At 41.6% G+C, this 18,209-nt stretch overlaps 1 protein-coding gene across 7 annotated transcripts in view; it reads left to right on the plus strand.

Annotated features, from left to right (window-relative positions):
* NRXN3 (neurexin 3) overlaps positions 1 to 18,209 on the plus strand; it is a 1,671,444-nt gene that overhangs the window by 601,036 nt on the left and 1,052,199 nt on the right. For all 7 annotated transcript variants that reach the window (XM_045060712.1, XM_045060711.1, XM_045060707.1 and 4 more), the window contains one exon: positions 14,180 to 14,618. In XM_045060712.1, coding sequence (XP_044916647.1) covers positions 14,180 to 14,618 — 439 coding nt within the window. The remainder of the gene's footprint in view (positions 1 to 14,179; positions 14,619 to 18,209) is intronic.

An 18,209-nucleotide genomic window follows, 5' to 3' on the forward strand; every position in this document is an offset into this window, starting at 1 on the left:
CAAGTGCTCAGTTTCATATTTAAGACTGATTTGGCATGAACCTATTTTATCGTCTAATCATCTATTTTTCATTTTCTTTATGCCTTTTTCTTCCCTGACACACATATCATCCCTGAGCCAAAAATAATTATTTTCCTTGTACTTTATGCTTTTGGTCTTATATATGTCATGTGGCTGTGGATTTTTAAGTTGTTTTTCTACTTCTCTTGCTTCCTTTTAATTTATTTTCTTTGTGACTACCAGATTAATCTTTTATACAGTGTCAACCTAACCTTGCCATTCTCCTGCCTGAGTGGTTCCCTGGCACCATTAGGATCAAGTTAAAACTGCTCAGTTGGATGTATGAGGTCTTCTGGGGTCCTTTCCATTGTCCTTCTTTACCACCACTCCCACTAGATGCAATTCAGCCCTACTGATCACTCTCCATTCTATGAATGTCAAGATTTCTCACCCTTGTCTGTCTTTGCCCATGTTATTTCTCATACTTTCTTCTTTATCCTGGCTAAACCCAATCATTTATCTAGTTTCACCTTAGCACTCTGTCCTTTGGAAGGCATTTTCTGATTGCCCCTCCCCCCTCCCCATAGCTTGAATTAGGAGCTCATCCCTGCTTTCTTGGTAATTCAGAATGCTTTTTTAAAAAACCTTTCTAATGCAAATTGGTAACTTTTCTGTTTCCCCTTCTAACACAGGACTTCATTGCCATATCTTTTTCATTTTCGTGTTTCCACAGAGCATGAGTGTATGAATAACTGAATATATGAGTACGTGTCTGTTTCCTTTAATAGAGTTAAGTTCTTTGAAGGAAGAAGTAATGTCTCTTTCTTCCTTGTATCCCTCACATTTCCCAGAAGGTCCTTTGCATATAGTAGTTGCTCAATAGATGTTTGATGAATAAATAGCAATATACATATTTGTCTGCCACAGAAAATGATAAATTCTTCAGGGAAGAGATTATGTTGTTAAAATTAGCTTCTAGCCCAATGAATTATGCATAATTCATGTTTTGTTTAATTTTCGTGTGTAAGTTTTGCTTTGATTTGAACTCCAATTATAGTGAGTTGTAAAAGTCAGGTAGCTTCTCTTTATTACGTAAGCATATACTTGATAAAACTGTGGAATTGAAAATCTGATAGCTAAGTTTAGCTGGTAATTTAAACTTCAGGGAGTGACAGCCCGGAAGTAGGAGTGGATTACTAGTATTGATGGGCCTAGAGAATTTTCCATTTTTACTTGTATTTTTTCTCTCCAAACCTGAGAAGTCCACTTACGGCAAACCTCAGAGTAGGTAGGTGTTGCCCTGGGGGTGTTATTGTAAGTCAGACTCTAACAAGAGCTAGGGAATGAGCAAAAGAGGGCATATTAATTTCCTACAGCTGTTGTAACAAATGACAACAAACCTGGTGACTTAAAGCAGCAGAAATCTATTCTGTCACAGTTCTAGAGGTCAGAAGTCCAAAATCAGTTTCACTGGGCTGAAATCAAGGTGTAGGCAGTGCTCTGCTTCCTCTGGAGGCTCTAGGGGAGAATCTGTCCCTTGCCTCTTTCAGAAGCTGCCAACATCCCTTGACTTGTGGCTGTGTCCCTCCAATCTCTGCCTGCACCTTCCTATTGCCGCCTTCTCTCTGTGTCTGATCTCCCTTTGCCTCCTTCTTATAAAGATCCAGGTGACTGCATTTAGGGACCACCTGGATGGTAGAGGATACTCTCACCTCAGGAGCCTTAATATAATAACATTTGAGAAGACTCTTTTTCCGATAACGAACTACAGGTTCCAGGGATTAGTACATGATATCTTTGGGGAACATTATTCAGCTTTCCACAGAGACAAATGATTTTCCCCTTTGCAGACTCAAAGTGCTTAGACTTCGAGGAACTTGGTTTGCTTACAGACACACCTCATGAGTAAATAGCTTCCAAACTTATGGCCCGTTTAAAAGAGGCCAAGAGCTGCTGTCTGGAAGGGGCTAATTCAGGTCAGTCTAATGCCACTGGACAGGCAGGTATGATAACATTCCCAGCTCTCAGTATGAAAATAAACAGTACTTATTGAAGAGCTAATTAAGTAAGTAGAAAAGCTGGTTGGAGTTCCAGGCAAGTCAGCAGTGGCAGCCAGTTCCTATTATCTGGCTCTGTTTTGGATGGGTTTTGGTTTACTTCTGGGGGAGCAGGTGTGGTCAGCTCGCCTGGCATTCACTCTTCTGTGTCCAGCAGTAGCTCTTGCCAACTGTTTCATCAGGAGGATCAGAAAGGACCAAGGTGGTCACCTGGAGGAGGACTGAGGTGGTATTAAGAGAGAGGAACAACTCCAGAGTAGGTCGCATCATGCAAAGTCAGAGAGCAGGGACTTCATCAACTTCAGTAGTAGAGCTTGGGGTGAAGACTCTTCCTGGCTCCTCTATCCCTACTTTATATTTCTTTCCTACAGTCTCAGGAGAGATTGCCTATAAAGGTTTGATTTGAAGTTCCTGACTATGTTTTAATCAGTGTGCCTACTTGATTGTGACTTGCTAGCCTAAACCACAGACATGAGAAACTTACTTTTCTAGTGATTCTTTTATAATGCAGATAGCTGGAGAAGTTGGATTAAAGGAAGAACCTTAAATTTTTGTTATATAGAGGCTAGGAGTAATAGTTACTGAGTGTGCAGACCCTCAAGCTAGACTTACCTACATTTTCTTCTGGCTCCACTACATAATAGCTGTGTGACCTAAGGCAGATATTAAAATTACTGATCCATAGTTTCCTCTTCTTTGAAATGAGGATAATAGTAACCTGCCATTACAATGTGCCAGGAAATATTCTAAGCACGTTATATGTACCTAATCTTCTAATTATCACAGCAACCCTATGAGATACGTGCACTTTTATTACCCTCCTTCAAAAGTGAGGAAGTCAAGGTACAGAAAGTTTGAGTAATGTGTCCAGGTAACTCGGTAAGGAAGAGCAAAGCAAGGATTTGAACCCCAGATAGCTTGGCTTCTTCAAATGTGCTCTTAACCATAGTTGATGCTACATCTCATGCCTCAGGTGGCATGAGGATAAAATAAGGTGAATGTCCACCCCCACCTGTCCTTGGAAAGTTTTGGGTTACATCTGTTGCTCAGGCCCTATTATTCATAGTGCCCCATTCCACTCTCAAAAGTAATGTCATATCTTGGTGTAGATGTTTGTCATGTGAGGGTTAAATAATTAGATGTAAACTACCAAGGACAATACCTGGTCCACAAGAAACCCTCCATGAAGGTTAACTGTTGCTATTGTACTACTGCCATCACCACCTACAGTCATCCCAAGTCTGAAAGGCTTAGAGCTAGTGGGTTAACTCAGGTTCTGCAAATGCATATGATGGGGGCCACCATTCCCCATTGTCACACCCATTGCAGACATCGCTTAATGGACACAGCTGGACACAGCACGACAGTTTTACTGCTTCATGCCCCAGGTACCCACTCCTAATTGATCAAACTGGATGTGTAATTAAAATTACATGCCATTCCTAGTTTCATTGAATGTAAGAATGCAAGATCTCAGTGTTTGGAGAATTTGAATTTAAGCTGAACTTTGTGGGTTCTCCACTTACATCAAAACTTCTTTGATTCCTGGAAGTGATAATGAATTTTGGACCTTTTAGACATTCTATATCTCTTTTTTTCCAGTATTCCTCTCTGCCTATTTCTCCATCATTTCTACCTCTAGAAGAATTTTAATTCATAGTCGTTTCCTATTCCCTGTCTATAATTTGGTATCTTATGATAAAATACCATGGAAATAATATAGACATGGACATAATGTAAATGAAGAGGAGTGAGTCATAATAGGAGTTATAATTGAAACCTAAGATCCAAGACTCAGAAAAGCTGTCTTCAAATGTGATTTGTATAACTGGTAGTGAAATTCATGTCAGGTTGGTTTTGCATGGCATAAGGGACATCTAGTGGTTAGCTAGGTCTCTACAGATTTACTAAAGGTAATGTAAAGTTACCGGTTTAAGTATGGAGGCTGAGTACCATCACCTTGAAAGAGAGCCCCAAGAAAAGAAGGGCGCCCTTCTTTGTTGCATGACTATTTTGAAGTTAACAAAGGGTAAAGAAACCTGTTCAGAAAAAAATCAATTTGAGTCCTAGCATTTCTATCTATATTATTGTTAGTTTGAACCCAACTCATTTTCTTTCCTACCAGGTTGGAAATGATTCTGTTATCAGTTACCTGCCAGCCTGGCACATTTTTGCTATCACTTTCCCTACCTCTTCTGCTGATTGCAGAGGGGCTCTTTGGACCACCTTGAAGAGCCATCTGATTAGAGGCTTCATTAGGCTAGAAGCAGAGCAGCTTAGCAGGCCAGGGCAAGAGAATAGTTTGTAATTGCTTCTGACCGGCAGATCTCCTTATTTGCAAGTTGCTTCTCCATCAGGAAGCTATACACCTCTAGTCCATGTGTATTTTGTGTAAATGAATGGGCTTCACATTATAGGAAGGTAAACTGGAAAGCACCTGTGTGAACTTGCCTTCTTAGCCACAGAGAATATTCCTGAACTTGCCTATTGATCTACACCTCTTGGTCTAATCCGTCACTATCCATGGTTGTGAACTCACTGCTTCTGTCTTCTGGGCTGCATGGAATACTTTCCTCATATGCTCCTATTGTTTCCAGCTAATTGTGTTAGACTTCTTGAAGGTTCTGTTTCATTGAGTCTTTTTATAGTATTTCTCCCTATTCTTCTGCCTTTGGGCTTTTTATATAATCTCTTTCTCCCAAAGCCATTTGGCATTTCTATTGTAACGTATCTTCTTTCAGGGTAGCTGGTGGCAGAATGCTTCATTGTTAGGTATTTATTCTTGCTATTTGACCCTGGATACGGAGAATAAAGGCTCTGAGGTACTGTTTCAAAATATCCATGTGTTTTCTATGACATTCCAAGCTACATTGTCATAAAGAGGTGGGCAGTATTCCCTTAGCATACTCCAGAGCGGGAGGCAGTGTTGGTGCTGAGTTTTGTTATCCTATCTCTTCGAGTATCTTGCTAGAATTTATGATTGATTTTTTTGTTCCTTCTTCTGTTGGTGTTTTGTCAAGATGCATAAACTAGTGACAGATGCCACTCATGGGTACGGAACTTTCTATATTAATAAACTTAAAATGCAAGCACATTTCCTAAGCATGCCCAGTAGTGAAAACCAAATATTTAGTGATTCCATCAAATTCTTTTTAACTGTGATACTTTAGCTTTCTCTCTTCTCATCTTATCACTTATTATCAAGAAGAAGGAATATAGAGGCTTCTTTCTGCAGTATAGTCCTCACTGATTTAGAGGCATCAGGAAATAGTCTTTGGGATTTTCTTGCCTGTCTTCCTTCTCATTCTTTCACATCTTCCCGCAAATATGTACTGACTTTGTGTCAGGCACTGGGAGACTCGGAAAAAAGGTACAGTTTCCTCCACTTGAGCAGCTCCCAGTCTACTGGGGAAAACAGATGCAGCACAGCATGATAAATTCCATGACAGCAGTTACAACATGGAGCCCTGGGAGCAGAGAGGAGGAAATCAGATGTAGGTAGGAGTCGAGTGAGTAAGAGTGTTGGAGAAGGCTTCCCAAAAGATTTGGTACGCAAACTATGCCTCAGATGGCAAACGGTTATTCACATAGAAAATCCAGGTAAGGCTTATCCCGGGGAGAATTTACCAGATGAACTGCAGAACTTGACAGTGAGGTGGGGACTAGATCAGGAAAAGTCTATTATGTAATGGGTGAAAGTTTGCATTTGATTCTGAAGTTGATAGAGAATCATTGAAGGGTTTAAGTGGGGAATGACATGTTATCCTCAGGGAAAATAGTGAGATGATTAGAGTCATTTCTAGTCTTTGGAATAAAAATAACAGTAGATTCCTAGCGAATCAGGAAGGCACCTTTTACATTTTGTCACCTTTCCAATCAGACTGTTAAAGGCTTCCTTTCTACTCTAATGGCTCCTTTTTTTTTTCAATTGCATAATGTCTATATTTTTAGAGCTTTTCATAATCAGGTACCACCTACTCATCTGATCTTTGTTCTTCTGCTGTGTGACATGTAACTTTCACTCTAGTCAGGTTGGTGCCCTCATCAAGTATTCTAAGAAGGAAATGTAGGCATTCACTGGGTAGGTCTGTTTAGTACATAAGTAAATACAAGAAGTTTGAGAGTACGTTTTATTGAACCTCTACTGTGTGTCAGGCACTTTGTTACAAACACTGGGCATGCATTGGCTACCACATAAGAAACACACAGCCTCTGTGTTTATGAAGCTTACAGTCTAGAGGACCATAACAGTGCTGTTCTTGGAAAGCAGAAGGAAGAGAAAAATGATCTAAGTTTCTGATCACTGGCTCTTGCACATTCAGTAATTAGAGTGACAGATATGTCTTACTACAATTCTGATATAAAATATATCCCCCCTCTAAGCATTTTCCAACATTTGCTAAACATGTTAGTGGCAGGGATCACACCTCATGTTCCTTTGTATGCCCTGTGGTCTAGAGCTAAAATGGAGTGGTTATTTAACACATTTACATGGATTTTGTTTCCAATATCTTAGTGTAGCTAGTTAACTTACATTAAGTTGACTTTATGTTAGAGGATAACAAGGATGGAGAATAGGTTCATCTCAAGTTATATTTCTCAGTGACTGGTGGTAACTTCCTAGAGAAGAATTCTGAGACTACAGTCAGGTTGAATGGGAAAGGGGGTAGAATAGAATGACATCAATTAACAATGAATGTCACCTGTGAGGAAGGAAGAGCAGAGACACATACTTGCCAACATGGCTGTTGAACATGGGAGGGTTTGATATCCAGGTGTGGCTAAAAAGGTCATCTGGCGAACTCTTCTAGTTCATCTAGAAACTTTTCCGTCACTATCTATTGACGATGTCTTGCAGAGCTCTGGCCCATTACATGCAAGTTCATGTCTTATATCTCTGCCTGGGTTTATTTATGTCAAGTCTGTAGTCTGTCTATGCCAAGTTCTTCCTTCATTAATTTAGTAGAAGCTTAGTACATGCTGTGAGGATGATAAAGCCTGAATCAGCAAATCTTCCCTCTCGCAATAATTTTTTTTCATGGGATACTTGAACATATGGTGGCCTGTTCCTGATCAGCATTTTTAACTGAATAAAGTCCTCAAAAGTTCTCTTCCTTGAATAAAATTGAGACCTTCCCTGTGATTGTGTTAAGGGTTGGAAATCTTTCTCAACTTCTTAGTGTCTCCATCTGTAACCACGTATCAATCTATATAATTACTTCCATTTCACAAAAAAGCCATCGGACAAATATTTGTCTAATTCTTGATCACAAGTGGTAATGAATTGCATTATTAGCAAGCACCCATGGCTTTTTGATTCGTGCGGGCGGAGTAACCGGCCCACAGCTTTTTCTCTCTCTGGTTGAATTGCCTATATGTCCAGGTGACTGGATGCTGTTTTCAAAATGAGGAAGGGACTGAGGACTTTGGTGATTTAACATCAGTTTGCCTGGATTTTTTTTTTTTTTTCCTGTCACTCCAGCTTGTCTTATGTCCCTTTTATCTTTTCCTGGCCACTTTCTTACAAATGGGACCATGGATTAGAGATTGTATACACTGGTGGTCCCTCATGAGATCCAGCTTGCAGCTGTGTTTTCTTTTACCCACAGACTGTTGGATCACTCAGCATTAAAAAAATTTAATCAACAGTTGACATTCTGCTACCGTCTTAGCAAGTCTGAAACTCAGTTCCCATTTTCTATTTCTTGTGCTTAGTTTTTATCTTTGGTGGATCTTCACCGCTGTTAACAGAATATAAAGCATGGAAATGGTGGCATCCATGGTACGTAGCAATTGGGGCTTTGGGCCTCAGGTTTGATGTCAGCTGCAGCTCAGCAGGCAGAGTTAGTTCACTGACCCCTGTTAGCAAGACCATAGATGCAGATGTGGCCCCGGCCATGCCAAATACTGGCTCTTCTGACTTTGGACGCTCAGAGGACCATCTGCTGTCACATTTGTGTTTGGACTTCACTGATGGGGTTTGGTCAGTGGTACATTCTGATAGAAAACGTGAATGATAATCCTAAATCTGTGCATGTATGTGCTGTGTGTGTGTGTGTGTGTGTGTGTGTGTGTGTGTGTGTGTGTGTGAGAGAGAGAGAGAGAGAGAGAGAGAGAGAGAGAGAGAGAGAAAGGGAGAGAGTGGGGGGGGAGAGAGAGAGGGAGGAAGAGGGAGAGAAATAAGGAATGCCCACCATTTATAATATATATAAATGCCACATTAGTCAATTACATATATTATGTAGATATTTATTTTTATTTTTACTTTAGCATTAGTTAAATCTAGTCTGTTACTAGTTTGATCCCTGTCTCTTGAGCTGACAGGCACCTTAGAACTTATCCTCAGAGGAAATCTTTTCTCCCAGTGGCTTCATGCCAGGCTTTTCTGTCTGTTGATTTAGCTCTGGCTTTTCACAGAATAATGACAACATTAATAGTGATAACTACCATTTGTTGAGCGCTTATGAAGTTCCAGGAACTGTGTCAAGTATTTCTATATACAACGATACCTTATTTGTTTTTGTTTTTGTTTTTTTAACAATACTGTGAAGTGAGACGTGTTATCCACATTTCTACAGTGACAGACTCTGAGGTAGAGACATATTAATGATTTTATCCAAGGTCCCATAGCCGCCATGGATGGATCAGGACTCAACCCTGGCCGGAGAGATTGCGAAACCCATGATATGAACCACTGCGTTGCCACTTGAGTCCAACGTACAATTTAATGCAGACATGAGCATTTATTAAGCACCTGTACAACCAGGTGCTATTTGCAATTTGAAAAGGTGTGGTGCATATTTTTTTTGCTGATAGGTGTTTGAGGTCTGTTGAAGAGATAAGACCTGTGCTTATTTAAGGATTATGAGGTTGCATGTTTTGAGTGACAAATGAGTGGAGCAGTCAGTTCATAGGAGAGGAATTCACAGCAGACCAGAGATATCAGTTGCCTGAAGGACAGAGGGGAAGTAGGGTAGAGAAGGTAGGATGTGGCAACCCCGGAAGCAAGATTCTTTCACAGTGCTGCTTCTTTATGTTTTTACCCTGAGTAGGAATGTTACCCAGTAATAAGATTAGCCTGAACGTTTATCTAGAAGCAGCACTATCCTGGAAGCCGTAGAGAAAAAGCTCATTTTATTATTATCTACTGTCAATGGATTAAATGCAGTGAGGGGATAAATACATCTTTGTCTTTTGCTTGCCCTATGTACACTGCTGCACACATAGGTATAAAGTTGAAAGGCTTTACTGGGATGTGTAATCAACACTGTTCCATATCAAGGCACCCTGACACTGGCTTCTCACCGTTCTGTTTTGTTTAGTCTAGACACTTCAGAGAATGTCCCCTAGCATCCTGAATTTCAAACATCATCCACTGACCTGGATCAGAGCAGTGGTGCTCAGGCATCAAGCCATGGACCTATAAATGATGGTCTGATAAGCTGACCTAGTGGTTTTTATTGAAATTGTCCTACATATAGACCCACAGAGGATTGAAGATGCTTTTTAAAAACAAGAGAACAAAGGCCAGGTGATACTCTCCTATTCCTGCACAGGATAAAAAGTACCAAAAGGCCATCTGGGCACTGCAGGGCACATGCCCACATCCCCTCATTCCTTCTAATTTCCTTGCTGGAGTGCAGAGGGCTGTGGCATATACAGCAGAGGGCATGAAAGCACGTTCTCAGGAAGCTGAGAATAGAGTGGCCTAGGAAAAGATGCAAGAGAGAGAAGTACATCTGTGAGCTGGGACTGTCTCTACTCCTTAGATTTATTCTCATGGACCTGCCATATAACTCAAGTGCCATGGAAGAGTTTAATGTAAAAGGCACATCGTGTAAGTTTGAAGAGTTACTCATTTTCCAATCAGGGCAGGTGGTTTGGGCAATAGGAAAGCAGCCACATCACTAATAGCCAGTATGAGGATTCTGAGTTTATCAAATGACAGGATCAGCAGGATCAGAGCAGCCAGAGAGGACCTGGAGTGGGTTTATATATATATATCCATATTCATATCCATCCTGGTGAAAGGATGCCAGGAGAGGAGAGAAAAGCATGGTAGCCTGGAAAACGTGGTGAGCAAAGATCCAGAAGCCTTCACACTTGAGCTCAGACAGAGGCCTCTGAAGTGACTCCTGAGTGGGGAAGGGTGGGATCTACCAGGGGTGAAGGGCTTTGCACTTCTGGGCGGAGTTGAGTGTGGTTTTGTGATTGATGAAGGGGTTTTTGCTTTATGGGTAAGTATGGGGCACAGGAGAGCCTAGAAACTGCCACTCCTAGAGCATTGTCCCATCTTGTGCAGTCAGAGAGATCTGGGTTCGAGTTCCAGTTACGCCCTCTAATGCTGCCTCTTTCACTTGCTTATTGTCTGACGCATAGCAGATGCTCACAAGATGCAAACTGTTTTTGTTACATTGTTCCTGCTTTCGTGTCTTGCCTTACTCCTGATACTGCTCCTTTGTGCTTTTGTAGCAGAGATTGTGGAGGCATAGAAGTACAGCTTTTCTGAGAGAGTGTGTCTCAACTCTGAGACTCTGTCCTCAACTATTTTACTGTCTGGCCTCGCAGGCATGAGCTGCATTGTGGTCCACATGGCCATCTTTACAAACCCACGTGTGGGGTAGTCAGACCAGCTTGTCATTCTTTGTGACTCTGTCTCTCTTTGGCTGTGTCCCATCTTCCCTCATGGGGAACCACTTCCACTTGTCTTTGATTGCTCTTCGTTGGGGCAGCTTGTCAGCTAAGGCTGCTCTCCGTCACTCGATCCCACATTTCTTCCTAGTTGAGTCATCAGTTGGGGTCTTTCCTTTAGCTGCAAGTCTGGTTTCACAGAGAACACTGTACCAGATACTAATTTGCCTTGCAAGGGGGTCCAGCAGGGTTTCTTACCTCCACGCCCTACCCGAGGCACTGGTACATTTTTGTGTGGCTGTGGCCCCGGCCATGGTCCTATACCAGGCAGGTAGGGAAGGCGAGGATATCAGCCACGGAGCTTCTCAGTTGAGTACCACAAGGCTACAAGACCCCTGTCCTCCCGTCCCTTTCTTCTCAGCAGAACTTCAGTTCAGGCCCCTGTCAGTTTCTAACAGTACCCCAACACCACTGGAGACCAGGGTATACTATTCTTTCTTCCTAGGTTTATCCACTAGTTTAGAATTTTCTGTATTGGACCATGTATAACATCCCCCTCAATCCTGACAACAGCCTTGGAAGGGAAAGAGGAGCCATTCCTAGAATAGGTTTTGAGGTTCCTGCCTTTGGAAATGGGACTCAGAGAGGTTATCCAGCTGTCTGTGAGAAAGGTGAGGCAACTCCATATAAATAGACAAATAATTTCCAGGCCATGGAGTAGGTAGAGAGCTCACCTTCAGAGAGCTTTTGAGAGAAGTCTTGTTATCATTGGCCACTTTGTGGCCCTGATTCTCCTGTCTGTCTCTCTGGAAACCTGGATTCTAGTTATTCACCTTGGGTCTTAGTCTCAGCTGTGTAACTTTCCCAGAGAAGAGCCCCTCTTCATGGTACCCTGCATTCCTTTAAAAGGCTTTTTTTCTTTTTTCTCTTCTGCCTCCTGTAGGGGTGCCTGAGTTCCTTTTCCATTTATTATTCAAAGGAAGCAAGCCGCAGTCTCCCCCTCTCCCCTCCATCCCAGGATGAGCTGTTGTTATATATTAACAATTAATCTTAACAAGGAGCTGTAGTCATAGGCATTTACTCCAATGCAGAGAAAGCCAAAGTTTGTTTATGACAGATCTCACATGCCCAGGCGCAATAGGTGGGGTTAGAAAGGAGAAGCTGCCAGTCATTAAACTTTGTTTCTTTTTCTGGTTCACTCCAGTCATTGATAGCCTAAGGATCTTGCAGTGTTTCCCCTGTTCACATGGTCAGTGCCGTAGTGCTAAGATGAGAATTTCAGCTTTTGAATTAGGAAGCTGAATGTGCATGATTTTCCATGTAATGGTAAAGATGAGCTTCACAGGTGCTGCTAGTGGGACCTCACTCTGAGTGTCCACGGTGGCAAAACACATGGATGTGAGAGCCCAACTCCCTGGGTTCAAGTCCTGGTCTGCCAGTTACCAGCTATTGTGACTGTGAACTGGTTCCTTAACTACTTTCCACATCTGTTGCCATCTGTAAAAAGAGGGGAATGATGGTAGGTATCTCAAATGGGTGTTACTGGGATCTAATGGGATGGTAGGCTTTAGCTCCTCACATAGTATCTGGCAGTAGGTGCTCAGTAAATGTTAGTATCATTGTTATTTGCAGTGTTATTGACTATGGCTATGCTCATTGTCAAGGTCATATAGTATGTGAGGCATTTTCAATTCTTTGTCATTAGTTGTATATTAAAAGGGAAACAGTTCTGGTGTTAGAGATTAAATGATGTACTGGAATGACCCATCTAATTACCTTTTCATCACTGAGATAAATTGTAAGACTTATTCTAGTACTTAAGTCCATTTTTTATTGAAAATGAAGATGATGTTACAACCTTTTTTAGACTGTGGAAAGGATGAAATTTGATTTACAGCTACAACAACTACTACCAAAGTACCTGACATTTTTATGTTCCTACTCTGTGCCATTCTAAGTGCTTTACATGTATGTACTGACTCATTTCGTCCTTGAAAAATAATTTACCCCTGTATTCCCATTTTCAGAGGAGAAAAGAGACCCAGGTAAGTTCAACAACTTTGCCAAGGTCACACAGCTTGTAGGTAGTAGATGTAGGACTTTAGCCTAAATCCGGATCCTGACTTAGAATTTGAATAGGATAATGTAAAGGACATAGAACGTGATTGCCATAATCAATACTGCAATGTTAGCCCCTTTCCCTTTAATTTTTTTTCTTGTTTATTGGGTAAATGTGATGTTACTTAGAGATCACAGGACCAAGACCCATCCCAGGGTACTGCAATCAAAATTCAGTTCCAGTAACAACAACACCTCTTTGAAATTCTAATTTTGGGAAATAGCATTAATCCCTGCTTTTATGTGGATTACACCAGATTTTTAAAGTCATAATAGTTTTTTTTTTTTTTAATATTGTAGGGTGTTTCATTCTCCCACCATCGTGTGTATAGAGGGTGTACAAAATGTGCACAAAACACAGATTTCATTCCCCACCAACTCTTAACACGTCTCCATGGTGGAAAAAAAATGAAACAATGCAATACGGTACAGTGAAAAGTCAGTCTCTCTCCATTTCTGAATATTAATCTGACAGATCCACTCACCAGTGACAATTTTATAATTTTCTGTGTTTCCTTCCAAAGATGTTTAATGCATTTATGAGTGCATAATAGTTTTTATATTGAACACACACACACTTAACACAATGATAGTGCGCATATATATGGTGCATATCCATATGCATAAACACATATCAAAAACACACACTCTTAACACAATACTGTAGTACCCACTCTTTTATGCTCCTTGGTAATTTCACTTAACAATATTTCTTGGAGAGAATCATGTCAAAACCAGAGCACTGCCTTGATTTTTGTTTATTATTATTATTTTTTTTTTATTTTTGAGAAAGAAAGGAGGGGAAAAGGCAGAAGGAGAGAGAGAATTGGTGCAAGGCTCGCCCACGACCGTGAGATAATGACCTGAGCCAAGATCAAGAGTCGGACACTTAACTGACTGAGCCACCCAAGAGGTCCCAGAGAACTACCTTGTTTTTAAGGACTGCATAATTGTCCATCATCAGGATGTGCCAGTCTGTTGTTATTGATGGCCATTCAGGTTGTGTCTGGTCTTTTACTACACTTCAGCAAATATCTTTGTATTTAAGTATTAGTATTTGTGCAACTCATACTCTATTGATTTCTACTTGCAAGCTTATATCATATAACTTTCTGATATCACAAAAAATTGACCAGAAGGAGACAACACAAAAGTAATAAAATGGAAATGTGGGGGCTTATTCAAGGCTTATGTGTATCCCAGAAGTCTCTCCAGTTGCTTTTTCACATGCTGTATCTCATGTTTCTCATATTGTTTGAGACGTATTGTATCCTGAAGTCTTTTCTTGGGCCTTTTACCCAGGTGCCCAGTGAACAGTGGATGGTAACTGTTTGCAAGATTGATTCATATGGCACTTGTTTGGCTTTTGACAGGTTGTTTATAAGAATAATGACATCCGTCTGGAGCTGTCTCGCCTGGCCCGGATTGGGGACACCAAGATGAAGATCTATGGGGAGGTTGTATTCAAGTGTGAGAATGTGGCCACACTGGACCCCATCAACTTCGAGACCCCAGAGGCGTACATCAGTTTGCCCAAGTGGAACACCAAACGCATGGGTTCCATCTCCTTTGACTTCCGCACCACCGAGCCCAACGGCCTGATCCTCTTCACTCACGGCAAACCCCAAGAGAGGAAGGATGCTCGGAGCCAGAAGAACACCAAGGTGGACTTCTTTGCTGTGGAACTCCTCGATGGCAACCTCTACCTGCTGCTTGACATGGGCTCAGGCACCATCAAAGTGAAGGCCACTCAGAAGAAAGCCAACGATGGGGAATGGTACCACGTGGACATTCAGCGAGATGGCAGATCAGGTAGGAGAAGGTGGGATTGTGACTCGGAAGAGAGAAAAACTGCAGCATCTTAGTCTGTTTCATGGCTTTGTATTTTTCGTATTTTACAATTTTTATTTTATGTTTGTGCTTGCTTGCATGCATGTTGACTCTTGCTCTTCTCTTTAATGGTTGTTTTAAGATTATGTTTCTGAACAAGTTATTTGTCTCGTCCCTTCCTCTCTCCCTTGTCACTCACCACACAGCTGTCTCTGTGAGAGCTTCAAGACCCTGGAGCCAAGGATGATTTTACAAGTAGCATTTCCACTGCTACCAAAGAGACTGTCATGTCACTGGTGTGATGTTTTTTTTTTTCCCCCTCCTTTTCTTCTTCTCCTTTTTCTCATCACCATGGAAACTGATTGTGACATCACAGATGCTGCATTATGTGATTACTCTGTAGGATAAGCCTCACTGTGTGAGAGTTTATGCAACAATACACCCTTCAATAATTGGCAAGAGTCATGTTGCAGGGAGAAATTAAGACAAGAAAGGAAAAAGCAAATTGATTTTTCCTGAAGTCATGTTCAATTTAAACCCTTCCTTTGGTGTGAGAGCCTATATTTCACTCTTTGCTCAGACCTCACTAACTCTCCCTTCCTCTTCATAACCTTTTACATTTGGTTTAAATGGCTTTGTTTGTTTCTGCAGCCGCAGATCAAACAAGCTAGCCCCAGGCAGTACATAGCTACTGTGGAATTGTAACAAAGAGAGGGAGGGAAAACACACACACACACACACACACACACACACACACACACACACACGCATATAGAGAGTCTGGAGCTTTTGAATGCCTGAACAGTTTGCATAGCTTTCTATGGACCATGTGGCAATGAAGGTCACATTCTGTGCCACCAGAAAGGACATTTCACCCGGAGTGGTAACTAGAGCATTTGGATTTCACACTTATTTCCTGATTCTCCATTTAGAGAATTATACTCAGGAAGGGTCTTGGCTATATTTGCTGTATTTTTAAGGATTCTCCCTCCTTGTAAACACAGAAAGTCTTTCATCTGGGAATTTTTTTGTAGGCACACTTGGCCAATAATAGAAAACAATAGATTCCCTCAAAAGGCTGCAGCCAGGAATGAGCTTTTCTGTATAATTCCCTAGCCAGAGAGATGACAGAGATGAGCAATATTACCCTTAGGAGGAGCTGGATGGGTTCCGTTCAGAGGGCAGACGGGTGGCAGATTGCAGCCCTGGATGGTTTAGTGCCCAGCAGGATGCTTTATTGATTGTCTGAAATCTAATCAGAACCAAGAGGCTTCAAATTAAATGTGCTTGTTGAGTAAGAATGAACAGTTTGTGCTTTTTTAACAGAAAAAGACACAAAAAAACCTAATTTCTCTGGAGGGAAGATCTTTTTCTCTCTCTTTCTAAATTTATCCATAAAACGTCAGCAGGGGCAGAGCAAAAAAACTATCCTAAAATTATAAGGGAGGGGTGCCTGGGTGGCTCAGTCGGTTGAGCATCCGACTTGGTTTTGGCTGGTGTCATGATCTCATGGTTTCATGAGTCCGAGCCCTGTGTTGGGCTCCATGCCGACAGTGTGGAGCCTGCTTGGCATTCTCTGTCTCCCTCTCTTTCTGCTCCTGCCCCCACTCATGCTGTCTGTCTGTCTGTCTGTCTCTCAAAAGAAATAAATAAATAAACTTAAAAAAATTAAAATTATAAGGGAAACACTTCTCTTGGTTTCAGGACTATGTGTTCTGGGTCTCTGGAGTTCTACTATGGTTGATGGGTGTCATGATTGGTTAATCTAGACCTGACATAGCTTAAAGGTTACTTATCTGTGTCACAGGCAGGTGAGAACACCTAAGCTTGCCATATGTTTACTTCTGTTTATTCCCACACTAATTGCTTTTCCAGTGATGTAGTTATTTTGTTAGATCCATCAGTGGACCTATCTGACAAATATATCTGGATTTCAGAAGCCTTGAATTTCTTTTCTGGGAGCCATAGAATTGGCCAATACTGATAAATTTGATCAAAGCCTATAATCGTTTACTGAGTAAACAAATTGTCCCATGAAAGCAGCATAACATAAAATTTTAATATGATCTATTAAACTTCATTTCTTCATGAGAGTGTTTTCTGGTATGTTTTTAGTTATGAACCTGTTCCAAAATGAATAGTTATGAAAACATCTGTATTTGCGAGTGTGGTGCCTCCTTCCCTGTTCATCCCGAAGAATGACATGGGAAAAGTATTATGATCACTCCTCAGTTAGGAGACTGATTCTTGGAACTGAATTATGTGCATTCAAAACAGTTGTGGTCACCCACTCAGAGGACGGATTTTCCTCAGGATGTATTTATGGCTCCAGCATTTAAATTGGGTCTGATGCTGTCCTTGTTTATCAATAACTGTTCCTCCAGGTTCAGGATCAAGCAGTTCTGTGGGCTTGTGGAGGGTAGAGAAAGCAAGTAGCTCAAGAGAACAGGAGATGCAAACCTCAACTTCCTCATTTGTGAAAGAGCGTACATATTAACTCCTACCTTGCTGGACTGTTGTGAGGATCAAGTCCAGAAAAGCACATGCAGTACTTAAAATGGTGGCCAGGATGTAATTATTGTTCCATAGGTTTCTAAAAAGATTAAAAACAAACAAACAAAACACAGAAACACAAATCCAATTTTTCCAGGAGAAAACTTCTAGGATGGAGTAGAGGAAGTTGCTGTTGGTGTAACCCACCCAGAGGCCTATTATGCTGGCTTTGTAGCCTGGAGTGTACTTCTCATTCTTGATCTTATTTGATCTTTTCGGCCCTTCAGACTCTCCCCGTGGTAGCCCAGGGGATTGAGACTCAGACAGAAGTGAAGGCTAGCTGATGGATGGCCGGCCTACTTATCCTGGTACCAATAAAGCACTTTAAGAATACTAAAGTTTTTACAATTTCTGGCATGTTTAGATATCACCTTGATTGTATAGTTTAGGAAACTGGGCTGTAAAGTGGCTCAGGGACTGGCTGGGGTCAAAAGGCCACTTAGGAGCAGAATGCCAGGTCCAAGTTCCCAGGCCAGGCTGTATGTATGTACCTTCTACAGTCACGTTGATGGATCCCCGACCCTCCTGCTACTGTGTTTGGTCTGCCTCTCTGATTTCATCTCCCACTCACCCCTTGTGCCCTTCAACCCTAGCCATACTCTGGCTTACCCCATGGCCTTTGCAGGTACCATTTCCCCTGCCTGGCATATTCTTCCCCTAGACTTGGTAAGGTTGGGTCCATTTCAGTATTGTAGTTTCAGCATACCTATCACCTGCCAGAGAGGCCTTCGCTGACAATACTTTTTATTTTTTTTTATCTAAAAAAGTTTTTTAATGTTTGTTTATTTTTGACAGAGGCAGAGCATGAGCGGGAGAGGGGCAGAGAGAAAGGGAGACACAGAATCCAAAGCAGGCTCCAGGCTTTGAGCTGTCAGCACAGAGCCCGATACTGGGCTCGAACTCACAGACTGCGAGATCATGACCTGAGCCGAAGTCGGATGCTCACCCGACTGAGCCACCCAGGCACCCCGCTCACAATACATTTTAAATTAGACCCCATAGGCTGCTACCCCAGTGCCC

The sequence above is a fragment of the Felis catus genome, chromosome B3, assembly GCF_018350175.1.
Source record: "Felis catus isolate Fca126 chromosome B3, F.catus_Fca126_mat1.0, whole genome shotgun sequence".
NCBI lineage: Eukaryota > Metazoa > Chordata > Mammalia > Carnivora > Felidae > Felis > Felis catus.